This window comes from Bradysia coprophila, unplaced genomic scaffold (assembly GCF_014529535.1).
Source record: "Bradysia coprophila strain Holo2 unplaced genomic scaffold, BU_Bcop_v1 contig_732, whole genome shotgun sequence".
NCBI classification, from domain to species: Eukaryota; Metazoa; Arthropoda; class Insecta; order Diptera; family Sciaridae; genus Bradysia; species Bradysia coprophila.
This window is the reverse complement of record NW_023503972.1, coordinates 5,531,176-5,545,904: the sequence shown is the minus strand read 5'-3', so window position 1 is coordinate 5,545,904 and position 14,729 is coordinate 5,531,176. Positions and strand designations below refer to the sequence as shown.

Sequence of the window (14,729 nt, the reverse complement as noted above, 5' to 3'; positions counted from 1 at the left end):
TTTTTATGGGAAAACATTTTATGGCTTTTATGGGAAATGGTGGAACCGACCGTTTCAATTTTAACTGGACGAATAAATCTCTTTGCAGAAGAATAAAAATAAATTCTCTCGCCAAAAAAACAGTGTAAGCGAAACCCTATAATAATGAACATCCATTTAAATTAATGTACTGTACCGACGACGCAAAAACGAAACGAACGAAATCTGAGAGTTCAGGTATAATTTCCCTTATCAGACGAATTTTACTTTTATTTTCGGGACTCTAACCAAAATTGTTTTTTTTGTTTGTCGATTTATATTTGACACAGACAAAGTTCTGCTGTAACGAAGCATTTTTTTTCGCTTCCTCCCATCTGAGAGTTCATAGCTCAAAGTGGTAATGTTTGTACATTGATCTTTATCGAAACGAATTACGAACCGAATGACTGATTCGACACACACTCTCACAATAAGTTTATTGGTTACCGAATGTATCGATTCAATGAAGTTGAATTAATTGCAAATAATCAATTCATGTCAAGCATATGTTAATGATTGATATTGGAGAGTAAACGTGTTTCAGGCAAGTGTTGTGTGTACTTAAAGAGAATTGAGTCTGAAATTTATGGTAAACTTTTAAGTTAAATAACTGAGGTTTCATGTGTGGCAATAACATCAATGTTTGTAATTAGTTTCGCAAAACTTTCAAACAGTTGATCAGGTATGCCAAAAGATGAATGTTGCGCTAGCTTTCGAAAGGGTGCGGTGATAGATTATTCCATTTCAATGCTGATGAGATCGATTTTAACACAATTTTCTTAATTGAACCGAGAAACTCCTGACTTTTACAACCTACAGTTTTGACGGAATTTTTTCGATTTTAGTAATGAAATAACGTTCGTTTTCTCGGTAAAATGGTAATGCAAATTCCTGACAAAGCCAAAGGAGACTTTCGCCTCGAATCCGTACATCGTGAACGAAACACTCAATTTCACCTTCATTTTAAGCCCTCCTGGGATCGTTCATTAACCACTCTTGCATTATTAAAATGACCCACGATATATAATCAAATTACAAAACAATTTAATATAGGCCAGTCCTCAACGCGTCGTCGTTTTTCCAACAGCTTTCACATCTGTTTACCGTTACCATTTGAATTTCCAGTCCAAATCTTTGTTGTAAAATATGTCCCGTTCTAATGACCATGCCAAGCGTGTACATAAGGTGGACTTATCTTTAAATTTACCGTCTATTGTATCCTTTTTGAATACATGGCATGGCATAGTTGAATGCAATTAAAGTCTCTCCGTACACAAACGTTCCACAATTTCAGTCAGTGGTTTAATTATATTTTGCAATTTTGGTTAGGGTGGTTGGTACGTTTTGCATTATGCATATCATGCGTTTGAATGTTCAACAAGCTAAAATTTTGATTGCTTACCATTACATTCTCAGACAGTTAATGTTACTGTTTGTATTGTATATGAACGGTGTTCAATAATTGTCGATGTCGGTCCAGGTAGTTCAACATCTAAATAATCGTTTACAACCGCAAGAGTTGCAAGATACAATCGTTAGATCTGCTACTTCTTTTGTTCAAATTGTCTTTTATTTCATCAGCAACAGCATGCAATACACATTAACGTTCAATGTTCACGACTCAAATTACGCTCTTAGTTTCCAAAGCTCGTAGGCCGCAAAATCGATTACATTCGGATAGTACTTTTCACAACGCAGGCGAGAAAATTGTCATTTTCTCTCCTCCGACGCAACCTGAAACTTTGGAAGCCTCTGTTGTGAAAACGTTGTGTTTACCTCGTTGAAAAAAGTTGTAATTTGCATTTTCTGAGGTAGCTTATGGCTCTCGCTACGCTCTGCCTTGTCAACAACACCATTGAAAGGCAAATTTACAACTTTTCTTCCCTCGTTGAAACAAATTACTATTTTAAGATTAAGTGATGGTTCTATTTTCGGCCGCTTGGAGGCCCGGAACTAACGAGAGAAACCGAATTGGTTTCTCATGAAAAATGACATATGTTGAAGACACGTCAAATTTCAAATTTTGTAATTTTCAACATATCCGTCCCGTCAGGGGTTACACTCAAAACTACATTGTTCAGGCGACCCATTTTATTTACTCGACCCATAAATTTGATTTGTTTAAATGCAGACCATTATTTTCTTCAAATGGACGAAATATGTCTTCAAAATTATGTTCATGCACTTTGGCCGCCCTATTGTATGCGAACATCTCCACAACAGTTATCTTCACATTGTATCGACCGAATAGCATTTGGAACGTTCGTATCCATTTCTCTGCACACAGAATCTTAGCCATTTGCATTAGGAAACAACTGGTGACGCCAATTCAAATTATAAATTTCTGTGTTGCATAAATTTTCCCTTCACAGCATCGTTCTCGATACGACAAATTAAATATGCAAATTACAACTTGCCGCGCAATTACAATTAATATAAAATGCCATTTTCCTTTATCCACTTTGTATAATACAATACGGAATATAACAACGCAAAACATTGTGTATAAGTAAGTGTGTATATGCACAGAGTGCTGGCATTCGATAAATAAATGAATTTATAGTTAATATCCATCGCAGCCGACACATAAAACATAATCTTTTGAGTAAAATTAATTTCGATATCTGCGACAAATCGGCGATTATAAATTGTCATTTTGAATGATAATTGGTAAATTATTCTGCTTGTTGTAGGTAATTTAAATGTTCAACATTATCCGAGTGTAATAATCGCCTGAATTTGAAATTACGTTTTAAATTGGTCATTACACCGAGTAACTAAAAATGTCATAATAACGACGCGACATCAACAGAGCCGTCATTTGATACTTTGTACTTTGGGTGGGCAAAATTTTTCTTTAATTTTTCCATTTTTCGTAAATATGTTTTATTGCCTATCCCATGCGAAAGTTGAACATTACATAGCAATTTGCCCCCTGCGAAAATGGTTGATTAAATGTAGGACATCGGTTCATTTTACGTGATATTGAACTTTTGCATGGACGGTAAACGGTCACAATAACCTCAAAGAAATATCGAACGGACAAAATAACTACGATCAAAGTTACACTGGGTAAAAATGTGAAAAATGTCAAATGAACGAAATAACTAAGGAACTGTTTTCCGACAATTAAGGTTTAAGTTACAAGCATTTGTTGAAAAGACAGCTACCGAGCTTGTTGCTCAAAAACACACTTAGACTTATGTAATGAAATACTTTCGCAGCATCCAATACTACTACCTGTATCCTTAATGTTTGATTCGATTTAAGACCGCACTAACAGCTTGCTACTGGTCTATTTCTCCTCATACATTCTTAGCTTTCATTCAACACTACACGTTCCACTATCAGATTCAGGTCAAGGCTGGATACCTGAAGGCGCATAGGGCATTTAGTCTACTGGCACAAAATGTTACTCTAATTATGTAAGATACCAATAGCAGTGGCAGTCATTGAGGCGAATTAAAAAAAAAGAGTTTTCTATTTCAAAATACCGAGACCCAATTGGCTCTTAGGCTAAGGTGGTACTGAACCCAAGTTTAATGTAAGGAATTTTCCTTCGATTTCATTACTAAAACGTTTTCATATACGCAACATTGTTATACATTATCCGTCGACACATTTCCTAAAAGACTAAGATCCTGAAGGATTAGCCGGGAAATGATAAATAAATTATTATGTTGAAGAGGCGGGGCACGTAAAGTATACAATTGTTTACAATAGAAAAGAAAGTATTGTGTCTTCATGTTCAACGATGGTGTAAGCTTAGTGTTTTATGTGCTACGATTCGAATGGAAGAATGGAAGCCATAAGAACTCAATTGATTTTCTTTCTTTTCTTTTCATTTCTTTTTTTTATCGTATAAAGCTGTGAAATCCGAAACATTCTTTGTTATTTATAGAGAGCGACAAAATAGATGGTTTTTCCAAGAGTCTATTATACGCCGAACATTAACATAGATTCGACATTCTCAACATGAATTTGTCAATTTCAATTATTCAATATTTTAATGAAATTTTCTTTCTTTGTTTGAGAAGGCGCACAACGGCTGGGTGCGTAGGTACATTAGAATCAACAAGAACAAAAGCGATACATACAATTTTCTCACTTTGAATATATGTGCGCCCTGGGTATTTCATTTTTTTTTCTTCATTCGTATGATCGATACTCTCATTTATTTATTTTTTTGATAAAAGAAAAGTCATTGGGAAAATTATTTTCTTTTCAGACTCAGGAAAACTCTATTCCGATATTCTCTTTAATGTTTTCTCATTTCGTTTTGCAATCGTTCGCTTGGGGTTTTCATTTAATGAGATTCTTTGTTGTTTTTGTTGTTGTTGTTGGTTTATTTCTTCTCGCATCCTACCTGAATCAATGATTAATTAACTCTGTGTCGTGGACAAATTGTAAAAAAACGACAGAAAGAAAAATAATTATTTCGTAATCAGCTCCGGCTTTTTTTTGATATGACAGGGGAAAGGATTCCTGTGACCATTTGAGAAAACTGACAAAAAGAATGGTAAATGCAATCGGCATAATGTGTAGTCTCACAAGTGACTTCATGCAATTTTGCAGATTTTTCGATACCTTCTCGTGTCACGGAAAAGGGGTCAAAATTGACCCAATTTGTTAGAACCGCATTGAAAATTCACTATTCGCACATTCAGGTATGGACAACAGTGTTGCTTTCACCATGGAAATAGTCTCAATAAAGGAACTAGAGAAATGAATCAATGGTCCTTTGGGTCTTGTTTTGTAAATTTGATAGTCTCTCGAGTCACATTGTGTTTAAAAGAATCGAAATTTTCAAGTCTCTCGCAGCGTCATTTTGGGGAAGAGGAAAACTGCCTTTCGCATTGTGTTTTGTGTATGAGTGAAAATCGATCTGTTCACTCAGTTCGTTTGAAAACTTTTAGTAAACCCTTTTGGAATTGTTATGATCGCATATCATAAATTGGCACTAAAGCCGTAATTATATTCACGCGCTACAAATTCTTTCATTTCCATATATCGCTAGACACTAGCACTAGGTATTCTGCCTTCTGTTGCAACTATACTGGATGCCTTTACGCACTTTTTTACGAGACCTCAATCTGTCATTTTGTTAAGGTCATTAATACACTGTTATGACGACATAGAAGGAAATACAATTTAGACCAACCAGTTATTTTAACTTACCTTGGGGTATATGTCAAAAATTTATATGAAAATATGCAATGACAAGTACCCCAAGGCAAGTTATAATCAACTGGTATTGGGAACTCTCGCTCTAGTCATAACAGTCTCCTTAGATGGGACAAGATATTCGGCACCGTATAACAAGGAACACGGTTCGATAAATTCTGTAAAATTGTCCAAACCGAAGTTTTCTCTTTCAATGTCAATAATTCCGTCAATTTTCTTGTTTCAGATACTCAATGTAAACCGGATCAGTTTAAGTGTAAAAACAACAGATGTATACCTTTAAGATGGCAATGTGATCAAGAAAGTGATTGTGGTGATGGCTCGGACGAAGATTCAGCACTGTGCAGTAAGTTAACTTTAGATTTCCCTTGGCAAGATTTTTTTTTTGTAAATATTTTGCATGCAAATTACACTGAAATCTTCAAACTGTCGTGGCAATGCGACAGTTTTGAAATATAATAACATTTCTTTCCTCGAATCACAAAGAAAAGACAATCTGTTTACGTGGTGAATTTCTGTGCAAGTCGTACGAAAAATGCATACCCGAAGCTTGGGTATGTGACGGATCAGCCGATTGTAATGATAGTTCGGACGAAAGTAATTGTGGTAAGAAAAAAAAATGCAATTTTGGCATGCTGTTCATCATCAGCCAATCAAATCACATCAACAGCATCGAATTTTCGGTTATAAAATGAATTAAGTTTTTTTTTGTAATCAAATTACATTATTAATTCTCGCTCTCCACCACACCAACCCGGAACGCTTCCATAAGTTTCCGATATAGTACTCACCACTGAATGTTATCATCATCGGTTACACAATTTGAATTTTGTGAACTTTTCGTCAAACTTTTTCATAATTAAGTTTTTTAACTGTAACCGTTGAGTGGAGAGGAAGGTAGACTTTATTTACATAGCACAGCACACCGATTTATGTGCTTTATTCCAATTACTCGTTTACTTTTTTATTAGCCACGTTATTTACGAAACCGAGAAAAGTTTTGCTCCGAAAGTTGTTTTCTACTGAAATTTTCGTTTTGTTTTTGAATATTTTAGTTAGCTGTAATCCAGCAACATGGCCAACAGACAAAAGTTGCTAAGACTGGTTAATTAGAACAATTTTTTTGTTATAAATATAAAAATCGTTAATCAACTCTCCGTCTCGTCGCGTGATTGGCATTTCGTCGCAGTTGTAGGGAGGTATTATTTGTAATACATCGGAAAATGATTTTGCGCAATCTGGGTTTTTTGTTTGATTGCATTCAATGCCCCGTCTACAAATCGTAACTTCTTCTTTTCAAAGCATTGTTGGTTCTAGTTCTAGAAGATGTTTCATAAAGGTGTAGGAATATTTTTGGGGGTGATTATGATGTATTAAAAAAGACATCAATTAACTGCTGCATATGAGATGTAACCCGTTCGCAAACGGCAATATAATTTACTGTCTCGGACGTATCTCGTCGCCAAGGAATAATTAACAATCCATGACAAATTAGTGGTGAATCAATTTGTATGGTGTGCCAGATTACCCCACGCTCAGTACAATGTGTTAGGAGCAAAATTGGTAGTAAAACCGGCGTCTCAGTAGCAAGTAAATGTGTTGTGGTTAGCCACCGATTCCGATAGCGCATTTTAATGGTTGACCTAAAATAATCACACCCCATACGGCAAGGTGTTTTCATATTTTAGTTGTGTGTGACGAGTGGTAGGGGATGTCGAAAATTCAGTATAATATCGTGACTTTTTTGCGAACAGTGAGCAAACATGAACAATCGAAAAGTTTTATTTATTCGTTCCAAAATGTCGTCGATGTCAAAGAATAGTTTTCCTTATCCTAATGCTGGACAATTTTAGGTATCGCGGAATATTTTGAGTGTTAAATGGTAAGAACTTTACTCTGATGTAAAGCATTGCTCTCGCTGTTAATTGCATCAATCAATACCCTCTCTAGCAAACTAAACTTCGTTTTGACGCTGTCAAAACATCACTTTATTCTTTGTAGAATCATAAACTTGTTGACTGATTCTAATTTTACCACCTTAATAACTGAAATTAGGTTACTAGAGAGGGTATTGCGCCAATTGATAATAAAAGCATATACTGTGCTCAGCCTCTTTCAAGGCAGGTGTGCAATGTAATTCACCTGCAATAACGGTCGTCCTATGAATATGTAAAATATTATCACTACACACTCTTTACGTTCCTCTTTACATTAATTACGTGCAAATTGAATTTAGTCAATCTACACTACCGACGCTATCACCAACAACACGCTTTTATGTTTTTGATTACATTTTACTGTAACTCAATTAAAAGCAAAGTTAAACACACAAAAAATGGAAATTTTATTAAATTGTGTATACTACTCAGTGTGCACGTAAAATCACATTCACTCGATATAGTCGATTTTAATGAGTAAGTGAAATTAAATTGTAATTTCGAAGATTTATGAATGTGGCATTTCGACAGTAGTCCTCTTTTTTTGGGTGGCGCGGTCATATTTAATTCTATACGAAACAAAATGGCCGCATAGAATGGTTGTAATTAAAATATATTTTTCAAATTAAATGACTTTTTACGCACACAAATTTATCGCCGGGATTTTTTTTTTGTCAGACAGTAAATTCGGTGCATTATTTTTGCAGAACCAACAGTTCATTATTTTTAATTTGCATGCACACAATAAGACTATTACGGTAAATAATTTATCAATGGATAATGGAAAAGCCATTTATTCTATGGGAGAGGTTATAATCGCACCCGGACTGGGAGTTGTATATTTTAAACAAAGAGATGAAAAGTTGGCGACTGGGACGTCGCTTCGACAGACAGAGGTAACATCTGGGGCCATTTGTAAAAATATTGAATCCAATGATACCAATAGAAACCGTCATAACCACACATTTTAAATTATTTTCAACACAACTAATTTCGACGAATAAATGTGATGCGTGTAACATCAGAATGAACACAAAATAATTTTTGTAAGAATCAGATTCAGTATTATGCACAAATTCTTCCTTTCAAAAGTTCCGTTTTGGAGACCAATTTTCGAACGCGTATATCTCCGACAATATGGAAGTAGCTCGACAATGAATGTACGTTAGTTTTGACAATGTAGGAAAACTATTCCCATAATTTGTAGCTCGAATCATTGCAGTCAAAAATTATTTTTTTTGTAAACAACAAACCCATTTTTGGAAATTGTCGGCCATTTTTGACTTTTCATTCGTTCTATAGAAATGGCTCACATGTTACCTCTATCTGTCGAAGCGACGTCCCAGTCGCCATCTTTTCATATCTCTGATTTTAACTGTTTAACCAAGTAGTTGATTTTTTGACGAGCAAATCGGCTAGAAACGTTGAAACTTATGAACAGAAAAGCTGTTTGACTCTTTGCTACCGGAAGGAAACATAATTTCTACTTTCTGTTACCACTATTTCAACGCTCAAAAATACTGTTCTGCGAGTAATTCCTTCACTAGCTTACTAACTGGTACATGAGGCTCGATGACAACCAATTTCCTTTCGATGTTTTTACCAAAATGACTCGTGCGACAGAAGGTAATTGTTGTGCAAAAGTAATCACAGAAAAATCGCTTCGCGCATCTACCAACCTCAGCCGTCATTCACAAAGTACAGTTCTTCACCTTTAGAAAACACAATTTAGATTTGTCAGAGTTTTAACAGTCATCGATTAAGTGATAACCTGGAAACACTTTATTGACTGGAAACATCGATCACTTTTAAAACTCTAAAAAAAGAGTCAAACATGTTCTGAACTAAAAGAAACCCCACTCGTTGTCACGCTAAAATCTATCAAAAGTCTATCAATTTACCGAGACAAACTTTTGTCTATGAGAGATAAACTTGTCAACGCCGATAAACTCTGACGGGAATTGAGCTGTTTCCTTCTTTTAGTTAAAGATTGAGTTTGGGTTCGTTTCGTCTCTTTAAGATTCTTTGTGACTAGAGGTGTGCACCGCCGATTTTACGCCGGCGCGCCGCCGATTTTTTGCTAAATTTTCGGCGCGCCGCCGCCGAAAAATAATAGCTCACGCCGCCGCCGCCGCCGATTGTATTTTCGTCGCGCCGAAATTTTATACGTTTAGTGCTTTCAGAAATTTTAATGGGCGACAATAAATATAAACTTAAATTGAAAAATCTATACAAAAGTGTGTGCCTGAGTACATGTACAAGGTTTTAGCAAATGTTTATCGCTCTTAATTTATAAGTCAGGTTTCTATATGCTGCTATGTTTCTATATGCGTAGAAACTTTCTACTAGAAAGGAGTTTTTTGTTTAAAAAAATTTGTTGAAACTTTGGGTTTTTCTTCTTACTTGCACTGTACGACGGTGATTTTGTTTCTGATGCTACGATAGGGTTATCTTCGAAGTAGCTTTCTATAACGTATCCTATTTCCATCAGTAGATGGCAAGTGTTTTATGCATATTTTTAAATACTTCTTCTTCTTCTTTTTCAGCCTGTTTCTATCCACTGCTGGATGTAGGCCTCTCCAACTTCTTTCCATTTCGTACGATCCATTGCCATTTGCTGCCAGTTTGTACCTGCAATATTCTCAATTCCGTTTGTCCATCTCTCTGGTGGTCTACCTATAGCTCGTCTTTTATATGGTCGCCATATAAATACTAGTCCAAAGAAAAAGTTGGCTGCTGTCTTGGGAAGGGTATCGATGGATACTACTGAGGATGGTCAGATCACGCTGGCCCGAGACCGCCATCGATACCCGAGGTCGAAACAGCATTTGTCTTTTCTGTATCCTCACTTAACGTGAACTCTTGGGTACGATACTCTATTTTCTGTGCATATAAGAGGAAGAAGAAGGAGAAAAAAATTCAGTGAATCAGTCAAAACTACTGTAAGAGGGGCAAACTTAAGACCTTATGTGGAATTTGGGTGGAAAATGGCGCAAATCATGTGTTTTAGGAATTTATAAAGTGGAAAATCTTTCCGGTTTCAAGTTTTTTCGTCAAAAAGACGAGACACGGGTATCTTTATTTTCAATTTTTAGCTGCTTTATTTAAAAAATTTGGGGAAAAAATCATTTTGGCGTAGTCTATGCACTTATTACTTATAAATTTAAGTTTATCTAAATCTCTTATTTGCGAAAACCTTCTACTACGATCTCACTCCTTCATCGAAGATGGACTAAAGGCAACGGGAACGGTTATTGCATAAATCGAAAGATAATAGTAGTGAGTTTGCGTAAATGACATAAATTATAAGTTGGAAATAAGAAGCCTGCAGAACATCTGGTATGAAGATGTGACTTAAAATTTCTAAATTATAATTTGACTTATAGCTTACATGTCATTTACGCAAACTCATTAATCATTCTTGGATTCATTAAATTAGATGTTTTCAAAATAATAGGTGATTGTACATTGTACACAATATAAAAGGTGAGATACGCCTCAGTTGATTCCCCTTGTATAAGTGGTTGATACTTCAGATTGCAAGATAGTAAGATTTCAGTGTTCGGAAAAATGATTGCGCACGCTTTTTCAAATGTTTTTGCATTATTTTCGAAAGTTTAGATTTTTTGTAAATTTATCGGCGCGCCGATCGGCGCACCGCCGCCGACTATAAATTTCTTCCGGCGCGCCGCCGCCGATCCCTTACCAGTCGGCGCACCGCCGCCGACTATTTTAAGATCGGCGCACACCTCTATTTGTGACAAAATCCATTTACAACATTGTGGAATGAAAATAACATGAGAAATATCACGTATGGTATGTGATCCGTGCTAATCCTATATTTTATACAAATGTTGACCTTTTTATGGCATACCAGAAAGGAGAGTAAATTTGAGCACAAATTAGTCGGAAATTTGTGAACTGTAAAAGAGTTCATGATAATAGGCGACGAATTTGCAATTAAGCATAATGTTTGAACAACATTGACAATTTGGACGGACATAATACATAATCCACTATTGTTGAACGGCTATGGTACAAAATCGTTTCACTAGTTTCTGAACAGAAGCTTTCAAAAGAACACCACATCGAAGCCGGCACTCGCTCACTTTTGTGAATCTAAGCACTAATATGAAATTTTCAATATAACAAACAGTAGATATGAGCAAAACAGATAACGAATCAAATTATGATTAAACCGTCAACAACACATCAAATATACAATTCACCTACGGGGCATAATTTCGGGATATACAACGAATAAATAACGGACGACAAAAGTACATTATAAGTCACTCTAATTTCACAAATGTTTGGAAACTAAATATTCAAATATTTTTGGCAACCACAATCGAATCGATAATAGTTATTTACATAATAAGGAAAACTGATTTTTTTTAATGAGTTCGCAGTGTTGCAACCCGAGCGGAAGGCAAAAAAAACACTTTCCTCGTGTTATATACAAAACTTCTCATGCCGAGGTTGGCAAAAGTTGATCTATATTCTTCACCCCAAGGCATGAAAAGCGATGTGTGTTATATAAAGTTGTTGGTTTATGTCTAGCCTACATTTAGGCGAGATATAAATTTAGCGCCTAACTTTCACTGAGTATTTGCATACTTTCAGGCGTTGTTTGGAAATCAAGTTAAGCCAGACTGCACTTGTTATTGGCTGTTAAAGGCTGTTACTGAGTCTCTAAGCAAATCAAATTAAATTACAAGTTTAGTAAGTGAGATGGTAAATATATCTGTAACATTTCGTGTATTTCCAAGGAACCGATATTTCCTAGTAGTCTCCACATATCTATCACAATATTTACCAGAGGCTTATATTTGCCTCTAATCGGCTTTTGTATAATGGATGTCAACCTGTTGGAAAATATTTAGCATTAAATTTTAAAAACTCATAAAAAATCGGCTGGATTTTCTTTAATTTATTGCCGAATGCTTTGCTCACATTTTCTTCCGGTGAAAAACATAAATTTACACACAACCACACACACATATACATTACGTAACACAAAACCACCCATAACCATTTTTCTTGCGGTTGGATATATTTAAAAACAAATTTGATTTTGCATGTTAATGCTTCGGTATTACTATATTGTACATATGTCAATTTAAAAAGGCTGCTCAGTGCTCGGGAGGGCTGTGTTTTTTTGCATGTTTTTTTATTGGAGTAATGAAACAGAAAAATGGGGCATATTATACGGCATTTTATTCTATACAGATAACACCACCGCTACGTATGCTATATTAATATGGCATGAACACGGTATATGAACCGCAGAGTATGTTTTTTCATTGCTAAATTGTTCGCTAATTGAAATCATTCGATTTGTTTTATGAATCGACTGGAATGTATGGGAAAAACAATTTTTCAGATGAAAAAATGTTTAGCGACGAAACTTTTCAAAAATAAATAGTTTCGCTACTTCAACTGATTGGCACACCGCAGTGCTTCTCTAGTGGACGATGCAGCTATTGGGCAGATGAGTTTTTTTTAGTTTCGTTTTGTGGGATGAGGAATTATATTTTTGAATAGCTCGGATTGAATTTTAGGGCTGAAGTGGTTGGATGCAATGATGAACTGTAGCAGCAAAATCAACATTTTGTGAAACGTTTTTCACTTTCATTGAAGTACTAGATTTTGACGATAACAGAACTGTAAATTCTTTGCAGTCAGCATGCGACCATTTCGCGACTCCTCAATACAATGCTGAATTTTCGGGGACTAATTCAATCGTGAGATTAGCAAGGTGTAATAGTTTCTGTTTGACAAAATGTAGAACAAGTTCGCAAAAAAAAAAAACGCAGAGACACAACACAACCACAAACAATACACACACCACACACCTTTACGAAGACTGAGTGATGGATTGCGATGCTGAAGCAATAAAATAGAAAAATTTGCAAATACAAAATCAACTTTTAAAAATTCGGAAAGGATCCTTTCCGATTGCCCTATCAGTCAATTACACTTTTAACCGACCGGAAACCGAACTTTTTTTCTCTATTTTCAGAGCATAAAACATGTACATCGGAAGAGTTTGCTTGCAAAAACAATGAAGGCGAATGTATACCATTAGCATGGATGTGCGACCAAAACGACGATTGCACTGATGGATCGGATGAAGCCGCATGCAGTAAGCTAAATTTATATGTGTTCTTGTCCTTGTGTTACACAATTTTCATTTCACTTTACATTTCACTCCATTCATCACCCTCATGGAAATCGTACAAAAAGAAAGGAAATTCATTTTCCTTCTTTGTATTTACAACATACGCACAGTTACTATTTTTGGGAAACATTTTCATTTCGGGTTTTGTCCTCGTTATTTTATTGTATGTTACAATTGTTGAAAGGTTGGAAAAACTGAACGAGAAAATGTAACAAAAAATTTTCTCTGTAGCACAACTGGTATGGCATGGTTCTACCATATATATATAAATCGCATCGGGTTCTAATAATATTTTTATGATGGATTTCAATATATAATCATTTTCGCATGAAAAGTGGGATAATGTTTTGCAATAAAAGGCGCCCCCCGATATTATTTACAACAATAAATTTGCTCGAGTGTGGGACGTATATATATATTATGGGTATGGGATTGGGATATATTTTTCATTGGCATAACTTTTATTATATACGGGGTATGTATGATTGACGATACGCTGCCATTTTTTGGGATATCTTTATGTTTAACGGCCATATTTTATGCAATTTATTTATAGTTTTCTACTCTTAACGAGACGTGTTATTTATCGGCAAATTTTACTGTCTATCCCCATTTACGAAATGTGATCCATCTCTTGAAAACACATTTTGTTGGACGGTTGGTCGGGGTAAGAATGACTTGACAATAAATGTACCTCGTTCAAGTGTCAAATTTACATTATTATCAGATGTAAGATTCACATGAAAAAGCGAACTCTTGATGTCTGAAAGGCTTAAGTCTGAGACATATCTTGTAGGTATCTTGACAATTCTAGGTCAATTGTTTCGACTGCTACGTATTTTGTTAAATGTACAGCAAGAGGCAGTGAAATTTGAGCATGAATTCGCTTCAGCTGTTTTTCAGCTGATCCACACATACAATCAAAACTGTTTATAATTGCTTATATGGTTGAAGCTGCTTCTCGCACACGCGTGGTAGTGGTAAAATCGTATAAACAGTTTTGATTGTTTGTGTGGTCCATCTGAATAAAATTCATGTTGAAATTTCACTGCCTCTAACCGTATTTATAGTGCCAGATTTAGTGCATAATTTGCTGTATAAGCGAAACCAAGCGACATTAAATATAATTCGTTGTAATCGAGGGGTTGCTCACTCTTTTTGATTAACCTGATTTACTATGATCCATTGATTTACCATTGATTATCCAAGTTAAACATCGTAACTTAGCTAGAAATCGTGATAACTCAATGAAATAGAATTTAGCTCGGAAGTTCTCAGATCATGGTAAATCACCGTCATAATTTTTGGTTGTAATTGCTATCGATAATAGATCACAGACCGCGTGTTTCCAGTTCTGATTTTTTCATTTGCTTCGACCATTTCCTTCCGAGACGTAGTGATTTTCA

The 14,729-nt window shown here is 35.4% G+C and overlaps 1 protein-coding gene across 9 annotated transcripts in view; it reads left to right on the top strand.

The window, feature by feature from the left end:
• The window catches only part of LOC119084342 (low-density lipoprotein receptor-like), a 162,318-nt gene that overhangs the window by 89,572 nt on the left and 58,017 nt on the right, over positions 1-14,729 (top strand). For 5 of the 9 annotated variants that reach the window (XM_037194274.1, XM_037194278.1, XM_037194276.1 and 2 more), the window contains 2 exons: positions 5,429-5,548; positions 13,165-13,287. In XM_037194274.1, the coding sequence (XP_037050169.1) occupies positions 5,429-5,548; positions 13,165-13,287 (243 nt within the window). Of the gene's footprint in view, positions 1-5,428; positions 5,549-5,688; positions 5,809-13,164; positions 13,288-14,729 lie in introns of all 9 variants that reach the window. The other 4 variants (XM_037194275.1, XM_037194277.1, XM_037194281.1 and 1 more) reach the window with 1 other exon arrangement.